At 39.5% G+C, this 15,536-nt stretch overlaps 1 protein-coding gene across 1 annotated transcript in view; it reads right to left on the bottom strand.

Annotated features, from left to right (window-relative positions):
* The window catches only part of LOC145326395 (major vault protein-like), a 32,416-nt gene extending 17,267 nt beyond the window's left edge, over window positions 1–15,149 (bottom strand). Inside the window, exons 1-7 of the mRNA XM_080169732.1 lie at window positions 15,022–15,149; window positions 13,489–13,576; window positions 13,172–13,219; window positions 12,771–12,844; window positions 12,173–12,244; window positions 11,667–11,759; window positions 10,337–10,407 (exon numbers count right to left, since the gene is read on the bottom strand). Coding sequence (XP_080025858.1) covers window positions 10,337–10,407; window positions 11,667–11,759; window positions 12,173–12,244; window positions 12,771–12,844; window positions 13,172–13,219; window positions 13,489–13,576; window positions 15,022–15,023 — 448 coding nt within the window. The 5' untranslated portion in view covers window positions 15,024–15,149. The remainder of the gene's footprint in view (window positions 1–10,336; window positions 10,408–11,666; window positions 11,760–12,172; window positions 12,245–12,770; window positions 12,845–13,171; window positions 13,220–13,488; window positions 13,577–15,021) is intronic.
* Window positions 15,150–15,536: the final 387 nt, after the last annotated feature.

Raw genomic sequence — 15,536 nt, 5'->3', positions numbered from 1 at the left:
TGCTATCAACTTTTTGTTATATGAAACTATTATCATATATATGTCTTTAAAATTATTTTTCTGCAGCCTCGTCCAATAAGAAAGTTAATATATTCACTAAATTCAAAAGTTTCTGCAAAAGGTTTTTTATTCTATAAAATGGATGAATTGTTGTAAAATTTTTCTATTATTTTTTTACAATATTCTTCTGATAAAAAGAATATCATTTTCACGTTGCTATTCTGAACAAAGAAAGTTAAAGGCAAGGATAATATAGTAAAAATTACACCCTGCTTCAATCTTTTCAAGTTATAATAATGATTTATTAAAATTCAAAGCATATCTACTTTTTTTTACAAGATATTTAAATAATAATTTTTTATTTACTTTTATTACAAAAAATCTATATAGATCTTATTATTTTATTTCCTTAAATCTTAAATATGAGTAAATTTGTTTTAAGTCTGTATTGATATTGTGGTATCCGCCTAGGGTAAATGGCAGACACCAGAGTTCGAATAAAGACTACGGCAATGTGAACAGACGTGGACACCTTACTATAGAGAAGCTACGCTTCTCTAGCATTCACTAGACAAGAATCAACATCTATTTCAGTTGTCACTTTATTGAAGGGTTAAAGGATACTAAAGATATATACAACAAACAATAACTACATGGATAGGAATAAATGATCATAACATAAAAGCATTATAATACATATACAATAGTCAGTTTGGGCAATCATGATTCCCCATCCCTGGAAAGGGTGGGGGGAATTAAGAATACAGTTAACCATAATATAAATACATATGGATTAGGAATAAAGATAGTTAAAGATAAATCATACAGTAAAACATAGATAATTGCAATGGTTAGGTAGATGGCTATCCCTGTCTGGGGCAGGCAGGATAGCCCATGGAGCAGCACAATAGGTAGATAAGCATAGAGGGGTTGAGTCGTAGGTCTGGGTACTAAAGAGGGAAGGTTTGATGATTACTTGTGACAACAACAGTCTGTGTGGGGGTGATTCTATCAGGTGAGGGCAGGTTTAGATCCTTTATCCTCAGGGTTGAGGTGGTGCTGATAACTTGGTGGTTGAAGGGGAAGGTTCCGGTGCTTAAGATGGGAGAGGGAGGGGTAACACCCCTCCCTCCATTTGCAGGACAACTGAGAGATGAAACCAGTACCGTTATCTGACATATTTTCAGGTGGCTTTATAATTGTAGAATAACAGGATTTAGCTAGGTGCGTAGCATCACTATAATGTCTTGGTTTCTGCATGGTCCAGAGCTGCCGCATACCACAACTCTCCCCTCGGAAGGCTGGAGGGGTTGTCTGCACCGCCAGACTTCCGACAGTGGTTGCGGCCTTCAGTTTGTTGTCCTTGTGGAATGGGTCCGCCAGGATACCAGTTGCTGGACGGTGGTGGACTCCAGCCCTCCCCAGGTCTAACGGAATCGGCTATATCTGCTGGAGTAGCTGGTCCTGTTGGATATTCTGGCCGTTGGATGTGTACCTCTGAGGCCACCCTGGCAACCTCCAGGGGTGGCACAGCACATGAGGGGGCTTGGACCAACAGCCGCCTGGTATACACCTCTTCAGGTTTCTCCACTGGGCTGGTGGTCTCCATCGTGTTGGTCACCTTGCTGCTGGCAGGCTGGCTACTGGATGCAGGCGCAGTTTCTTCGCCCTCGGGGCTGGTCAGGTTCATTCGGCTTCCAGGGTCTCTGTCAACGTGGGCAGGTGGTGGTTGCCATACTGTAGGAGCGTTGCCTCCTTCAGGCTCATTCTGGACATTGGCAGGGTGGTGCATGGCAGTCCGACCTGCGGGGTAGGGAAAGGTAACAGTCCACCCTTTATGCCGGAGGCTGTCTTGGATCTGCAAGGGTGGCTCCGCTCTAGTTGGCTGGGAGACAGGCCCATCCACGGACACTGCTGCTGGTGGACTGGAGGCACAAGGCTCCGGATTTCCTCCCCTAGCCTGGAGGGGTCCAGGCACATTGTCTCCATCTTGGGTAGACATAATTGTTGGGGATCCTCTACTTCTATGGTTAGGCTCGGCACTTGGCGCAGCTAGTTGTGTTACTCCCCAGGCAGCGGTCAAAGCTTCTTCAGTTTGGCTGGTAATGGCTGATACCCTGGCTCCTGGGGCAGATGCAGGGGGCGCAGGCAAGTTTGGCCCAGCCCAAACTTCCTGGTACACCAGTGCAATACAATTACCCTGGCTTGGTTGAGGGAGGTAGACAGCTGGATGCAGTTGAGGGTGAGGGACAGCTGGACTCTCCCTGCTGGCTGGGGGCTCTGGCTGGCTGGGGGTGACGGGTGTCACCCCTTCCTCTGGGGCTGCGGGCTCATTCCGGGGTCCAGGTATCTCGGTGGCGGCGACGGTTGTCGCCCCAGGCACCAGTGTGGGGGCGCTGGATAGCACCCCCCAGTCTTCACAGGGGTCCAGGTCTCTCGGTGGCGGCGACGGTTGTCGCCCCAGGCACCAGCGTGGGGCGCTGGATAGCACCCCCCAGTCTTCACAGGTGGCGGCGACGGTTGTCGCCCCAGACATCAGCTTGGTGGTGCAGGGAAGCACCTCTCGTTCCTTCCAGGTGGCGACGCCGGTTGGCGTCCCATACATCGACTCAGACTCGCTGGCTAGCGCCTCTTGTCTCTCCCACTCGGCGGCCACCAGGGCCTCCTCGTACACCGTCCCGGTGGCGCTGGGTAGCGCCCCTCGGCTCTTGCTGGGGGTGACAGGGGTTACGGACACCGGTCCCCTGTGGTTGCGGCTGAGGTCCAGGCCAACCCGGTTGGGTTCAGCCGCTCCTCCCAGCACGTTGATCCTGGCCACCATGGTCCCACTCTGAGACACAGACTCCTGGGTAGCCGCGGCCCCAGCGGCGGCAGCTAGTTGGGGTGACGGCTGGGCATCTCCCTCCAGGTGGACCTGGGTGGCAGACTGGTTGCATGCAGGTTGTTGGGCGGCCTGGTGTTTCTTCATTGCCCGGTCCCCACCGGTTCTACACTTGGCGGCTGTGTGGCCGTTGAAGCGGCAGCGCCCCTTCGTCCAGCTGGGTCCCATCAGGCCGGCTTCCCCAGGGTGTATCAACCTGCCAGGTCTCTCCTCCTCCAGTTGGGGCACCAGCTGACAAACAGGGTCTCCCCTACTAGGGGTCAGGCGGTGCTGGGCTGCTTGTGGTGGCTCCTTGGTTACATTCAGCCTCCTCCCCATACACACAGGTTCCTTCCATCCAACAGCGGCTCTCCTCCCCTGGGTGGCGAGGCCAGCCTCGGCCTTAGCTTCTGCAGGTGCTTCTCCACATGAGGGATCCTGCCTCTGGGTATGCCAGGTGGTTGGTAGCAAAGGCCGTTGATGGTGCCAGTCGGAAAGGGGGCTATGATCTCTGGGGGGTACCTGTGGCCAGTGTGTGGACAGGTACCCACAGGTGGACCAGCAAGGCCCAGAAGATGCCATACTGATGGTAGCCTGAACTGTATTCCGGACTGTCAGCAGACTGTTGGTAGCCACCTGAGTTGGGCCAGAGTTGCCAGCTGGTATTGCGTCCCTGCCAGGCTCCGTCAGCTGCTGGTGGGGAGCCCCTGCGGTGGTTCTGGTTTTGGCAAGGGGTGGCCTTCTTATTGACTTCCCTGGTTGGAGCTCTGCATCCTGGTGGGCCTCCATCTTCAGCAGCATGGGGGAACTTGGCTGGGACATGTGCAGTGGTTCAACAGAGTAGCGGCATCTGGTCTTGGAGTGTGGGGGAACAGCCTCACTGCTGCTGGTCGACCCTGCTCCCTCCGTGCTGGGTAAAGTCTTCCACTGCAGCAGGTCACCAGTCCCCATCCTTAGGCCGGTCCCCAGTCGTTCCATGCCTGGGGGCTCCCAGGGAGGCTTGGGTGGCGGCTCCCCCACCCCCAGGTACGCGTCGGGCATCTGGGTGAAGAGCCTATTCCCCTGGGACAGCTCCCCATCCTCCAGCTTGGTGAGGCCAGCGCCAGGGAGGACCTTTCCACCCCAGAAACAGGTGGTACTGGCCCTAGGGCTGGGCCCCGTTGGAGTCTCAGTTCTGGTGGTAGTGTCCATCTTGGGGCTGGCCACTAAGTCTCTGAAGCTTGTCACCTTCTCATTAGGCTCAGTTGCATCGTTCAACACCCCCAGGAGGACACCTACAGGTTCAGCGATCCCCAGTCCAGTATTGCTATTTCTCGTGCGTTGAGCACCAACTGAACAGGAGCTGTGCAGCGGACATTCAGTCACCCTTCCAGACAAGGGCATCTTAGGGACCAGGGGTCTGTGACCTGGCATGTGTTTGATGTTCACTGTACTCAACACAGTAGGCCAAAGTAATAACAGAAGTAGTATCTTGTAGATATCGAAGCAGAGTAGAGTAGCCGCGCCGCAAGGAGGTTCGAGCCGGCTCACCCCTAGTATAAATACTATAGCTGTGTAATTAGGGTGGTAGTCCACGTAGCCGTAGGCTCGGTCCTCCTGGCTCAAGAGTTTCTGTGGCTGGCGCGCCCCCATGATAAGTAGCAGGGGGTTAGTCTGTTGGTGCCAGCGTCTTGTTTAACTGTTGAGCCTGAGTTGTTCTCCTTTCCGGTATAGCTCTTGATTTCTGTGGTAACCAGCGGATCTTAGCTTAAAGGTAACAGGGAATATGTTAGGCATCCACAGATGTCTCTAGGAGCGTATCCGCTAGTAGATATATGGATAGGTAGGCTATCTATATATATACATGGCTACACGCCCATATATATATATATACGTGTATAGGAATATCCCCGGAGCTAGCTAGCTTTTCCTCCTTGCTCCAAAAAAAATCACGCTTCCTCTGTATATAGTTCACAACTATGAGGGTCGATGGTCCAGGTACACACCACCACTGCCCAGTGTGGGGCAGCAAGTCAGGCTATGTCCACAGGGTGGGCGTACTTTCGTTCAGTTACCATATCAGTTTCCAGTGTTGTTTGGTGAGGTTAGTATTCACTTGCTTGTACCCATGATACAAAAAAACAACATTATTTATCACTTGGGTATTTATATATACATATATTTGTTTCACTAACCACTCAGCTTTGAAGTAGGGTTGGCAGGGCTAGGAGATGTTGAGGGTCTGAGCGGGTTTAAGAAACTGGTTTAGTTTTCCTTATCACACTGTAGACAGGGAGGGAGGAGCTTGCAAGTTTTTCTCCTAAAAGATATCTCTGATGTATGCTATAGAGTGGCCCCTCTCCTGTGTGGGTGTGTGTGTGTGTGTGTGTGTGCGTGAAATCTCCTTTCTGTGCAGCGCGCTTACGCACCGTCAATCCGCGCACACAGATAAAACGCGCACTTGTCCCTCAACTCGCTCTCTCGTTGGTCCGCTTTGTCCGCTGAACTTATGATATTTTCCGCACTCTGTTGCGCTACCCGTGAATGGCGCTTTGTGTTCCCGGTCGCTAGCCCCACACTACAGACGGACTTAGTCTAGTGTGGGTAGGGGGGGAGCGCGTGAGGGGACGGGGGTAACTCCGTCCGTTCCCCCTGTGAGGGAGGGGGGTAACTGTGTGCTGGTGTAATAATGCCTTTTCTTCTTAATCCTAGGCTTATCTATTATATCACCCTGATTGTATTTGCCTTCAATGGAGAGGGGCTCCTCCCTTTCCCTTGGAATAAGGGGTGTATTGTTGTTGTGCTATAGGCTTGAGGTGATTTGATTGTATATCAGGGTCTTTATTATATTACATCTAGCTTCTATTTTTGTCCTTATCACAATTGCATAACAGATTTGTTTACTAACCCTATTCTATTTTTAGCTGTTATCACAATACACAATAAATCCAAGCCTGTTCTATTTTTAGATTTATCACAACACAACAATTTGTTTGCCAAGCTTTGCTCATAAATCTATTGTTTCTAGATGGGTGGCTGCGTTGTAGCCTCTCAGGATACTTGGAGTTGACGTAGTTTTTCTCTGTTCTGGTGCACTACACTCGTATGTTGGCTCGCAGCTTGCAGCTATGTGGCGTGTTTCAGCCTATCGGCGGCAGGGAATGTCCCGTCCTGCTAGCGCCGCTTGCAGCTATGTGGCGTGTTTCAGCCTATCGGCGGCAGGGAATGTCCCGTCCTGCTAGCGCCGCTTATCCAAATCCAGCTGATGGCGGCAGGGAATGTCCCGTCCTGCTAGCGCCACTGGTTCGGATCCTGCTATCTCTTGCAGTAAAATTGGCCTATTTTCAGCCGTTTACACTTATTTGGCTTGTTTCAGCCGGTCCGCAGGCCTGTTTCAGCCCTTTTGGCGCTCAATTCTCCGTTAGATATCAGCGCTGCTCGCGGTTATTCGTCAAATTTCGCTGTCTCGCTTCCACAACTGCCGGATGCAGAGTTAAACTTTGCTGTCCAGGGTGGGTAATTCAGGTTGCTTGCGTCAGTTTTGCCAGATTCACTGCTGGGAGTACCTTAGCCTCAGATGCGCGTCTGCTCTACACTTGTGGTTCGCCGTAATCTCACACAGCTGTCACCAAAGTTGTGGTATCCGCCTAGGGTAAATGGCAGACACCAGAGTTCGAATAAAGACTACGGCAATGTGAACAGACGTGGACACCTTACTATAGAGAAGCTACGCTTCTCTAGCATTCACTAGACAAGAATCAACATCTATTTCAGTTGTCACTTTATTGAAGGGTTAAAGGATACTAAAGATATATACAACAAACAATAACTACATGGATAGGAATAAATGATCATAACATAAAAGCATTATAATACATATACAATAGTCAGTTTGGGCAATCATGATTCCCCATCCCTGGAAAGGGTGGGGGGAATTAAGAATACAGTTAACCATAATATAAATACATATGGATTAGGAATAAAGATAGTTAAAGATAAATCATACAGTAAAACATAGATAATTGCAATGGTTAGGTAGATGGCTATCCCTGTCTGGGGCAGGCAGGATAGCCCATGGAGCAGCACAATAGGTAGATAAGCATAGAGGGGTTGAGTCGTAGGTCTGGGTACTAAAGAGGGAAGGTTTGATGATTACTTGTGACAACAACAGTCTGTGTGGGGGTGATTCTATCAGGTGAGGGCAGGTTTAGATCCTTTATCCTCAGGGTTGAGGTGGTGCTGATAACTTGGTGGTTGAAGGGGAAGGTTCCGGTGCTTAAGATGGGAGAGGGAGGGGTAACACCCCTCCCTCCATTTGCAGGACAACTGAGAGATGAAACCAGTACCGTTATCTGACATATTTTCAGGTGGCTTTATAATTGTAGAATAACAGGATTTAGCTAGGTGCGTAGCATCACTATAATGTCTTGGTTTCTGCATGGTCCAGAGCTGCCGCATACCACAATATCACCTATAATTTTTGAGATCGCAGGGTCTGTGAGATAAGAAGCTACCCCCTTTTCCTAAGCCTTTCCTCACCTCATTAAAAAAAATATTATAAACGTTTCACAGAACTTTTTATTTTGTAAGAACATAGTGTATAATAATAACTATTATGTAGAACATAAAAGGAGGATGGAGGAAAATACTTTCTTTCATAATAAATTCATTCAGGTAAAAACTTGTTTTTACTTAAGATAAAATAAGTTTTAAAAACGAAGCTTTTCTACATTGGGCATGTCAGAATTTCCCTATCAATTTCAATCTTTGGAAATGATTTCTATAACAATTATATACCATTCAGTAAGCGTAGTTACTCTATAATCGTGACAGAAAGTCCGTACGTATATTTAAAAACTTATTGTTTTTTTTTATAACTTCTTTATGATAAGATTGTCCTATTCGACTTTTTTTGGAAACAATGATTCCTATGACAACGAGGTCCAATATTGAGCAAAGCATTTCTATAATATTAAGTCTTAAAAAATATAATTATGTCCTTAAACAGAATCTTGTATTTATTCAATTTAGTAACAACAATATATACAATTTTGTTAATACTCATTAATATTCAGCTCATCTAATTTTTATGAATGTTTTCATCCTTGTTTTCTTATTATTTGAAAGTTTTGTAGTGAAGCTACTCTGTGAGTAGTATGCCAGGAAGTCTTTAAAAAAAATGTTGAAAAAAGGAAACCAAACTAAATTTAGCCGAATTAGCAGGTTGTCCTGTACTCTACTCCTCAGTACTAACCTTATGTTTATGTTCTTACCTAAATATTGTGTTAATAAAATAAAATTATATAATGTGAACAATTATGTAATTTAGTTAAAAAAAGTGAATGTTCTATTAAACTGTTCATTTCTTTTTTTATTGAAGGGAAAATACTTTTACGTATGAAAGGATTTCTTAAAATTTATTAAACAGATTTTATCAGGGATAAGGGATAGGAAACCTGGCCATTAATTAGGTCCCGGCCTAGATTCTAAAGGGATATTGCAACTATTACAAATTCCTATCAAACTGGCGGACGCTCCCAAGTAGCTATCGCTCTAAACCAATAAGAATCGGCCTGTTTTTAACAACCAATCACCAATTGGCGGAAATTTTAGAAGCAGACAATTCTAGAAAAAATAATGATTTCGTCTGCTACTAAAAAATAAATATAAATGGTGTTAGATCACATTAGCTTAATTATTAAATCTGCTTAGAGTTAAACATTAAAAAAGGGCCATATAGAAAAAACAAAAATAACGGGATTATTTTTTGGAAAGAAGGTAGCTACGAATTTTCATATGGTAGTTTATAAATTAGATGTTGATTTTGAATTTTAAAAATTTTATACGGAATTGATACAACGCTTATCGCTAATATATGTACAATACAACACAGTACAAATCTATCACTATAATAGTATCCAAAGAACTTGATAGAATGTTACCCAAGTGCATATTAATTTATTTATTTTGAATTTTAATTAGCAATGAAATTTTCAAATAAAATTTTTACTCATTAATAAAAATGCAAATAATACAAACTAAAATCTGTCTGAGGGATACCCAACGATAGCTTTCTGACAGTTCAAATTACCAAAGTAAAAGATAAAAAAAATTTGGGAGAGAAAAAACTTCATTTTAACAAAAGCCATTAATACATAGGTTTATAAAAAGTTATGTTTTTTTCTTTTAAACTAGCTACCTGAATTTAATTCTATACTTTATCTACACACACACACACACAGCTTTTTCATTAGCGCTTTATACGAACCACTGCGCCATCCCAAAACTGGTTTATTAGGCTAGAAATAGGCCTAGGCTTGAAATAGGCCTGAAATAATATTTTCCTACGTTTCCCATATCTTATCCCTGGATTTTATTTGCAAAACATTAAAAAAGAGAGTTATTTGTTATAAATAGCAGTTAAAAAATTCATAAAAAAACTATCTAGGTAACTCTATAGCGACCCTTTTTTGAAATTAAAAATCTGCATATCTTGGATATCATGACAGGGGAAAAATTGTCGCCAATTCATATTGCTAACATGGACATCACTTATTAGTCTGGTCATTCATATAGAACCAGGAGAGGGGGTTTAGTAAAAGGGGTGGATGGGTAGACCGTTATTTTAGCCAGTTACAAGTTTCACTTTATTAGAGTTCTTGATAAGCTGGTGTAAGATCCAAGTAATAATAAATCCATTAAATCTGATTATAATTTATTATTATAGCGGTCTGAAGGATGTGGTTAATTTGCGGCTGATTTTAACATCAAGGGAGAGACATTTGCAGCAGAAAATGGACAAAGTGGCTCGTGTCTGCGGCAAAGTTTTCTAAAAAATCTGTTCGACCGTAGTCTGAGCTGCTACTGCCGAGACTAATAATTAAATAATAAATTTGTAGATTTGTTCAATTGTATTGTTATATAATTATGAATTGATTTTTATTTTTTTGATGATCATTAGAAAAAATGAAAATGAAATGTATTGTTCTTCAGATATTTCATTGAGAAAATACAATTAGTTTTATATTTAGTTTAACTTTGGTGTACTTTTTAAGATTATTTTGTCATATCTGTAGAATTAACTGCTATACAAATTTTTAAAAAAAATAACAGATTGCTGCTATTAAATCTAGGTCCTTTTATACAAAGTGCCTGTTAAGCAATGAATGTTGCCTATGCCCTATACCTGCGAGCGGTGCTTATCCATACCCAATAAAACCTAACCTATCCTTACATAAAGAAATAAACATACAAACAATTACCCCCCCCCCCCATTATCTTTTTTTTTAAACGGGGGGGGGGGGGGGGGAAGGTCCAAACTATTTAATTTGACAAAAATTCTATAAAATGTGTATAGCGATGATTTGCTTCTGTCATGACAGGTATTTGACATAATAACAGTGGTTTCATTATCTTTGTTACAATGGGGTTTCAAACAGTCATATACCCAAAAACTAACGGTCGCGTTAAACATTATGCTAAAGTCACTAGACTTACCTTCGAAAAGCATTTCATCGCCGGCCTTTTTCTCCACACCATCCTCAGTAAAATCACGGTTTACTAGAAGCCTAGACAATTACAAAATAAAAGCAAATCTATAAAAAGGATAATAATCTTATAACTGTGACACACTGCACTGGGCCAAATACTATAAAGTTATGAGGCAAGCCTAGGGGTTAGGGTTTCCTAAGTCTTTCATAATCCTTAAATAAGGTTAAATAATAATGTCTTTAAATAATGATGGTTAAATTAAAGTTTTATAATACAAAAATGATAAATTGATAAATAATTTTTAATAATATTGTCAAAAAGAGTTAGAGTATACAAAAATCTATTTCACTCGATAGAAATGTGTAATATAACAAATATTTAATGAAAACCTTTATCTATATTTTGAAAGAGGAAAAATCAATAGAGATCCTACGTCTTTTATTTAGATTGATTCTAACAAAAGAAATCAAACAAGAATAAAACTTATAGTAGAAGCAATTTGCCAATATACCTAGAATTATTCTCAACACAGCTATACTTGATTAAAGGGACATATATAAATATACAGTGTGTTTTTTTTATGAGATCTTTTTTGAAAGCAATTTTACCCCACTTATAGTTCTTCGTTTTTTATAACCATTTATAGAACATCAAAAAAATATTTCAGTTTTTATTAAAAATGTACAGTAAAATCAAAAATTCAAAACCTGGGCGTCAACATCTAAAAATGATTTTAGCGCATTTTGCTCATGCTCAAATCTTCTACACTTTGCAAGAATGGCTGCAAAACGCTTCAAAGTTGAGATACAGAGTTGAAAATTAATACAGATACATGTACTAGAACATATCAAAGTTTGAAGGCCATATCTCAAGCAGGGAGGGAGTACTGGCCCCCAAAAGTGGACTACTGAAAATCCAATTTTTTTTTCTCAAAGGGTAGAAGATTTGAGCTTAAGAAAAATGCGCTAAAACCTTTTATAGATGTTGACACCTAAGTTTTGAATTTTTATTTTACTTTACTTTTTTAATAAAATCTGAAATATTTTTTTGTATGTTTTATAAATGGTTATACAAAACGAAGAAAATAAGCCGTTAATCATTAAAATCTGATAACTATAAGTGGGGTAAAATTGCTTTCAAAAAAGTTCTCATAAAAAAAACACACTGTATATATATATTTATTTAATTATTAAGCACAATTTTCCCATGAAAGTTGAAAATGCCCATGCATTATTTCCTTAAATTTAATCAATAACAGGTATACACCATCTAATTTAACTAAATCATTTTACCACATAAAAAAAAACTCTAAAGCTCCATAAGAAGTATAGTTTACCTTAAAGCTGTGAGGGCAGGCACAACCTTGAGAAGTGAAACCTTATTCTTGATAAATTCTCCAGGATACAACGGAAATGGATCCTGCTGCAACCTTACAATTGAATAAAGATTATATATTTAGATATACAATTAATGTTTTGAAAGTACGAATAAAGAATAAAAAAAGCTATTTAAAAGACACAAGAATAAAAGGTAACCTGAATTGAATAAAGTTTCCATTGTACAAATAACAGTTACCATATTATATCAATATTTATTGCTTCTTTAATAAAACTTTTTACAAAATTGTACGTGAAGAAAATCGCTCAAAAATTAGCATTTGACGTCATAAAAATGAGGGAGATGAGAGGAGACGTGGGAAAGAAAACCCCTTAAAAGAGATGGATAATTCCTCGTTTTTATGACGTCACACGCTGATATTTTGAGCGACTTTTTTAACGTACAATGGGTACAATTTCAACTTATCAAGTTCTCCCTAAATGATAGTCTATAAATTTATCCTACCTAATCTCATCTTCAGCATGGGCTAGTTTAACCTGTCCCAAATTATCATACTGTACTACACCACACTCATCTCTGAAAGAAAAAGAACAGTAAACTGTGTATCATTACATTTTTAAAAACTAGCGGCTGCGCCCCTAATATCCAGGGGACTTTGTCTTTAAAGGGGTAAGAAGGTGGAAGAAAAAAACTTAAACCATCCTCAACTATAAAAATTAAATAGCCTAAACCTATCCCGGTGCCTATTTGAGGCTTCTTTGTAAAGGAGACCCATATATGTTTAGCGGATAGCGAGATCCTTCGCTACAGACAAAAAAATCTTACTACTTTACATAATAGGATTACAAATTAATTAAGTAAAAATATAATACAGCCTGTACTAAAGCATGCTTGTTGCTAAATCAAAGTTTTATAAAGTTAGTTTATAAATTACATTCACATGCATATAAAAAGTGTTTTTTTTTACAGATAGATGCACTTAGGGATTACCATACACAAAGAGCAAAGAGTAGCTATGCTCAATAACATTTTATTTCAAACTCATTTATAAAGTTTTGTTAGCAACGAGGGGCTGACTTTTATTAAAATATTTTTTTTTTACCTAATGACGGGATTAGTGATTACACAATAGTGTCTAGGGGGAACAACCACCATTTTCTCTGGACCAAGCAGCACCTGAAATAAAAAAAGTATTATTTAATGAATATGAATAAACGGTTTTATTCTGTGCTTAAGACATTTTTTATACTAAGGGCTGATGTTATAAATTTTGGAAATTAAATTGTATCTAAGGCTGTAGATTGATAAAAAAAAAGGCAAGCACGGCTGTAACTTAATGTAATTAGTAATTAATATGATAAAAGCTTTTTGGTTTATGAACCAATTACAATAAATTTCCTTTTTCAATATGCTCAAATTAATTTTTAACATAATTATAGCTAAAGAATGAAACAGTTCCAATCTTTTAGTAAAAAACATGTCTCAAAAAGTGTAAAAAAATACCTGTTCATTGTCCTTTCTTACAAAGGTGTTGGGACCAATTTCAATTCTGATTTAATGTTATTATCTATATCCTTATATTAAATAGTTGTAATTAATGGTTTCATCAAACTCAAACTGCTGCAATATCAGATAAATGAAAATGAAAGAAATGTGCTGAATAACTAACAGCTGGCCCAACTCATTAACATGCAGAGGTTATGCAATTAAATAGTTTACATACACTAAAAATTATCAATTATCATTGGTGTTCTCTTTTTGAATAAAATAAACAAGTATACAAATAACCATAGAGAATATAAATATAAAATAACATCCCTAGTAACATTTGTAGTCTGATCCAGAACATGGATGTAGTAGTAGGGAGGGATGCGGAACACTGACGCTTCAGATTCGTGTCTCTTTGACCTAAACAAAACATGTTAAAAATCATTTCATATTAGTATCTAAACCATTAACTATTGTAATAATTAGGGAATTCCTTTGCATATAAACAGGTGCGACTCATGATCATGTACTGATAAGAATTCCAGAAAAAAATCGTATAATCAAAGACTAAAGACTCGCGGGGGGGGGGGGGTTAGTTACAGCGTTTTATGCCCAGCCCCGTCCTTCCTTACCGAAATAGTGTTAAAAGTAGGAATGTAAATTTCTTGGCTACTATTTAATATAGCAGGCAAAAGTCCTTTGACTCATTTACAAAGTGTATACTTTATGTATTGAAAAAAAAATGATTTACTATAAATATGTTCAAATATAAATATTTCATTTGTAAAATAAAAAATCAATCAACAAAATCAATATCAACATAATTAATCTTTTTTTACTATTAATAAAGTATTTATTGTCCTAGCATTGTATGACCCATATGGTTGATATTATTCAAAAATAAAACTATACATAGGTATAACTAAACATACAAAAATATATATTATACCAATGCAATGTTATAATGATAAGAAACAAAATACAGCATTACAAGCGCATCCGCTAGTTGTCAGAATGTTGTCGGTTCGAAAATCGGCTGCGATACATAAATAGTCAGAGTAGGGGACATGTCTTGGCCTAAAAAGCGGCATGTCATAACCATGCACAGTTAAGACCTTCAAATAAAGGTCGTACTATAAAAGGGTTGGTTGTCTGAATGGTGTTTGAACTTATAACTATACAGATTTTGTTTAAAGATACACCAAAATATCTTGGTGAATTTCCTCTTCTATAGGCTAACATAAGGCTAAGCACAGTAAATCATTTTGAATGATAATATGGCTAAAAGTTGAATATTTCAACGTCAAATTGTTTGAATAAACAAAAAAAATTTAATTCCTATGAAATAAAGGGGAGTCTGTTAAACAAAATTAGTTATTACAGCAAATACAAAGTTTTGTGACATTTAAATAGTGTAGATAGCGAAGCTACTCTATGTATAACTAGGCTATATCCGTTAGTCTACCCGACGTCATGTTAAGTGAGATAAAAATTAAAATTAATTGCTTAAAAAGTTAGACATTTAAATTGCTGAAACTTGTTTATACAGCTTGGCAATAATGCATCTCTTTTACATAAATTTAAAATGTACAACTGCATAATATGAAACAGATTTTAAATTTTTACTATATTAAACTTTACTGTTATTTTAAAAAAATATTTATTATGCTTTATTGCTGCCGAACTTATGAACATAATTGTCCTTGTTAAATTTTATATTTATCAGTGATAACATTGCCGATTACGTTCAATAGCAGCAAACTTTTAAAAACACCCTAAAATTACAGAAAGACAGTTAAACAAAGACTTTTATATAGAAGAGCTTCGCTTATTAAAAAAATAAACCAAACAAATGAATTACTTACATGATTTATGTATTGGCTACAACCTTCTTTCTCTATAACAATCTGAAAACTAAAAACATTTATATTTATATGAGTGAAGATAAGGCTTAGGTGGTTTCGAATACTATTTGTTCTTGCACTGTTACAGTATATTTTAATACTAGTTAGTAGCTGATACTAAATTGTTACATATCTATGACTAATGCTCTAAGGAAACCGTTGGTATGATGAATAAAAGTAAAAAAGTGCATGTTGAAATTTAGTAAACATGTCCTGTGTAGGGGGGGGGGGGAGAGAACAATGAGCAATGAACTAATTTACACCCCTTTCTACCAACAACATTTACAAAACTAAAAAAATTAAATATTGTCAATTTTCATTTCTTACGAAAATTTTACGTTTCCTCTTTCGCTTGAAGGGACACTCAATGACCTTTTTTAAAAGCGAAGCTTTTCTATAATTAGGGTCGGTCCGTCCGTCCGTCCGTACGTCCGTCCGTCCGTCCGTCCGTCCGAGATAGTTAGCTTTTATTCGTT

This window comes from Acartia tonsa, chromosome 8 (genome assembly GCF_053477335.1).
Source record: "Acartia tonsa isolate MP-2025a chromosome 8, ASM5347733v1, whole genome shotgun sequence".
NCBI lineage: Eukaryota > Metazoa > Arthropoda > Copepoda > Calanoida > Acartiidae > Acartia > Acartia tonsa.
This window is presented reverse-complemented; position numbering and strand designations above follow the sequence as displayed.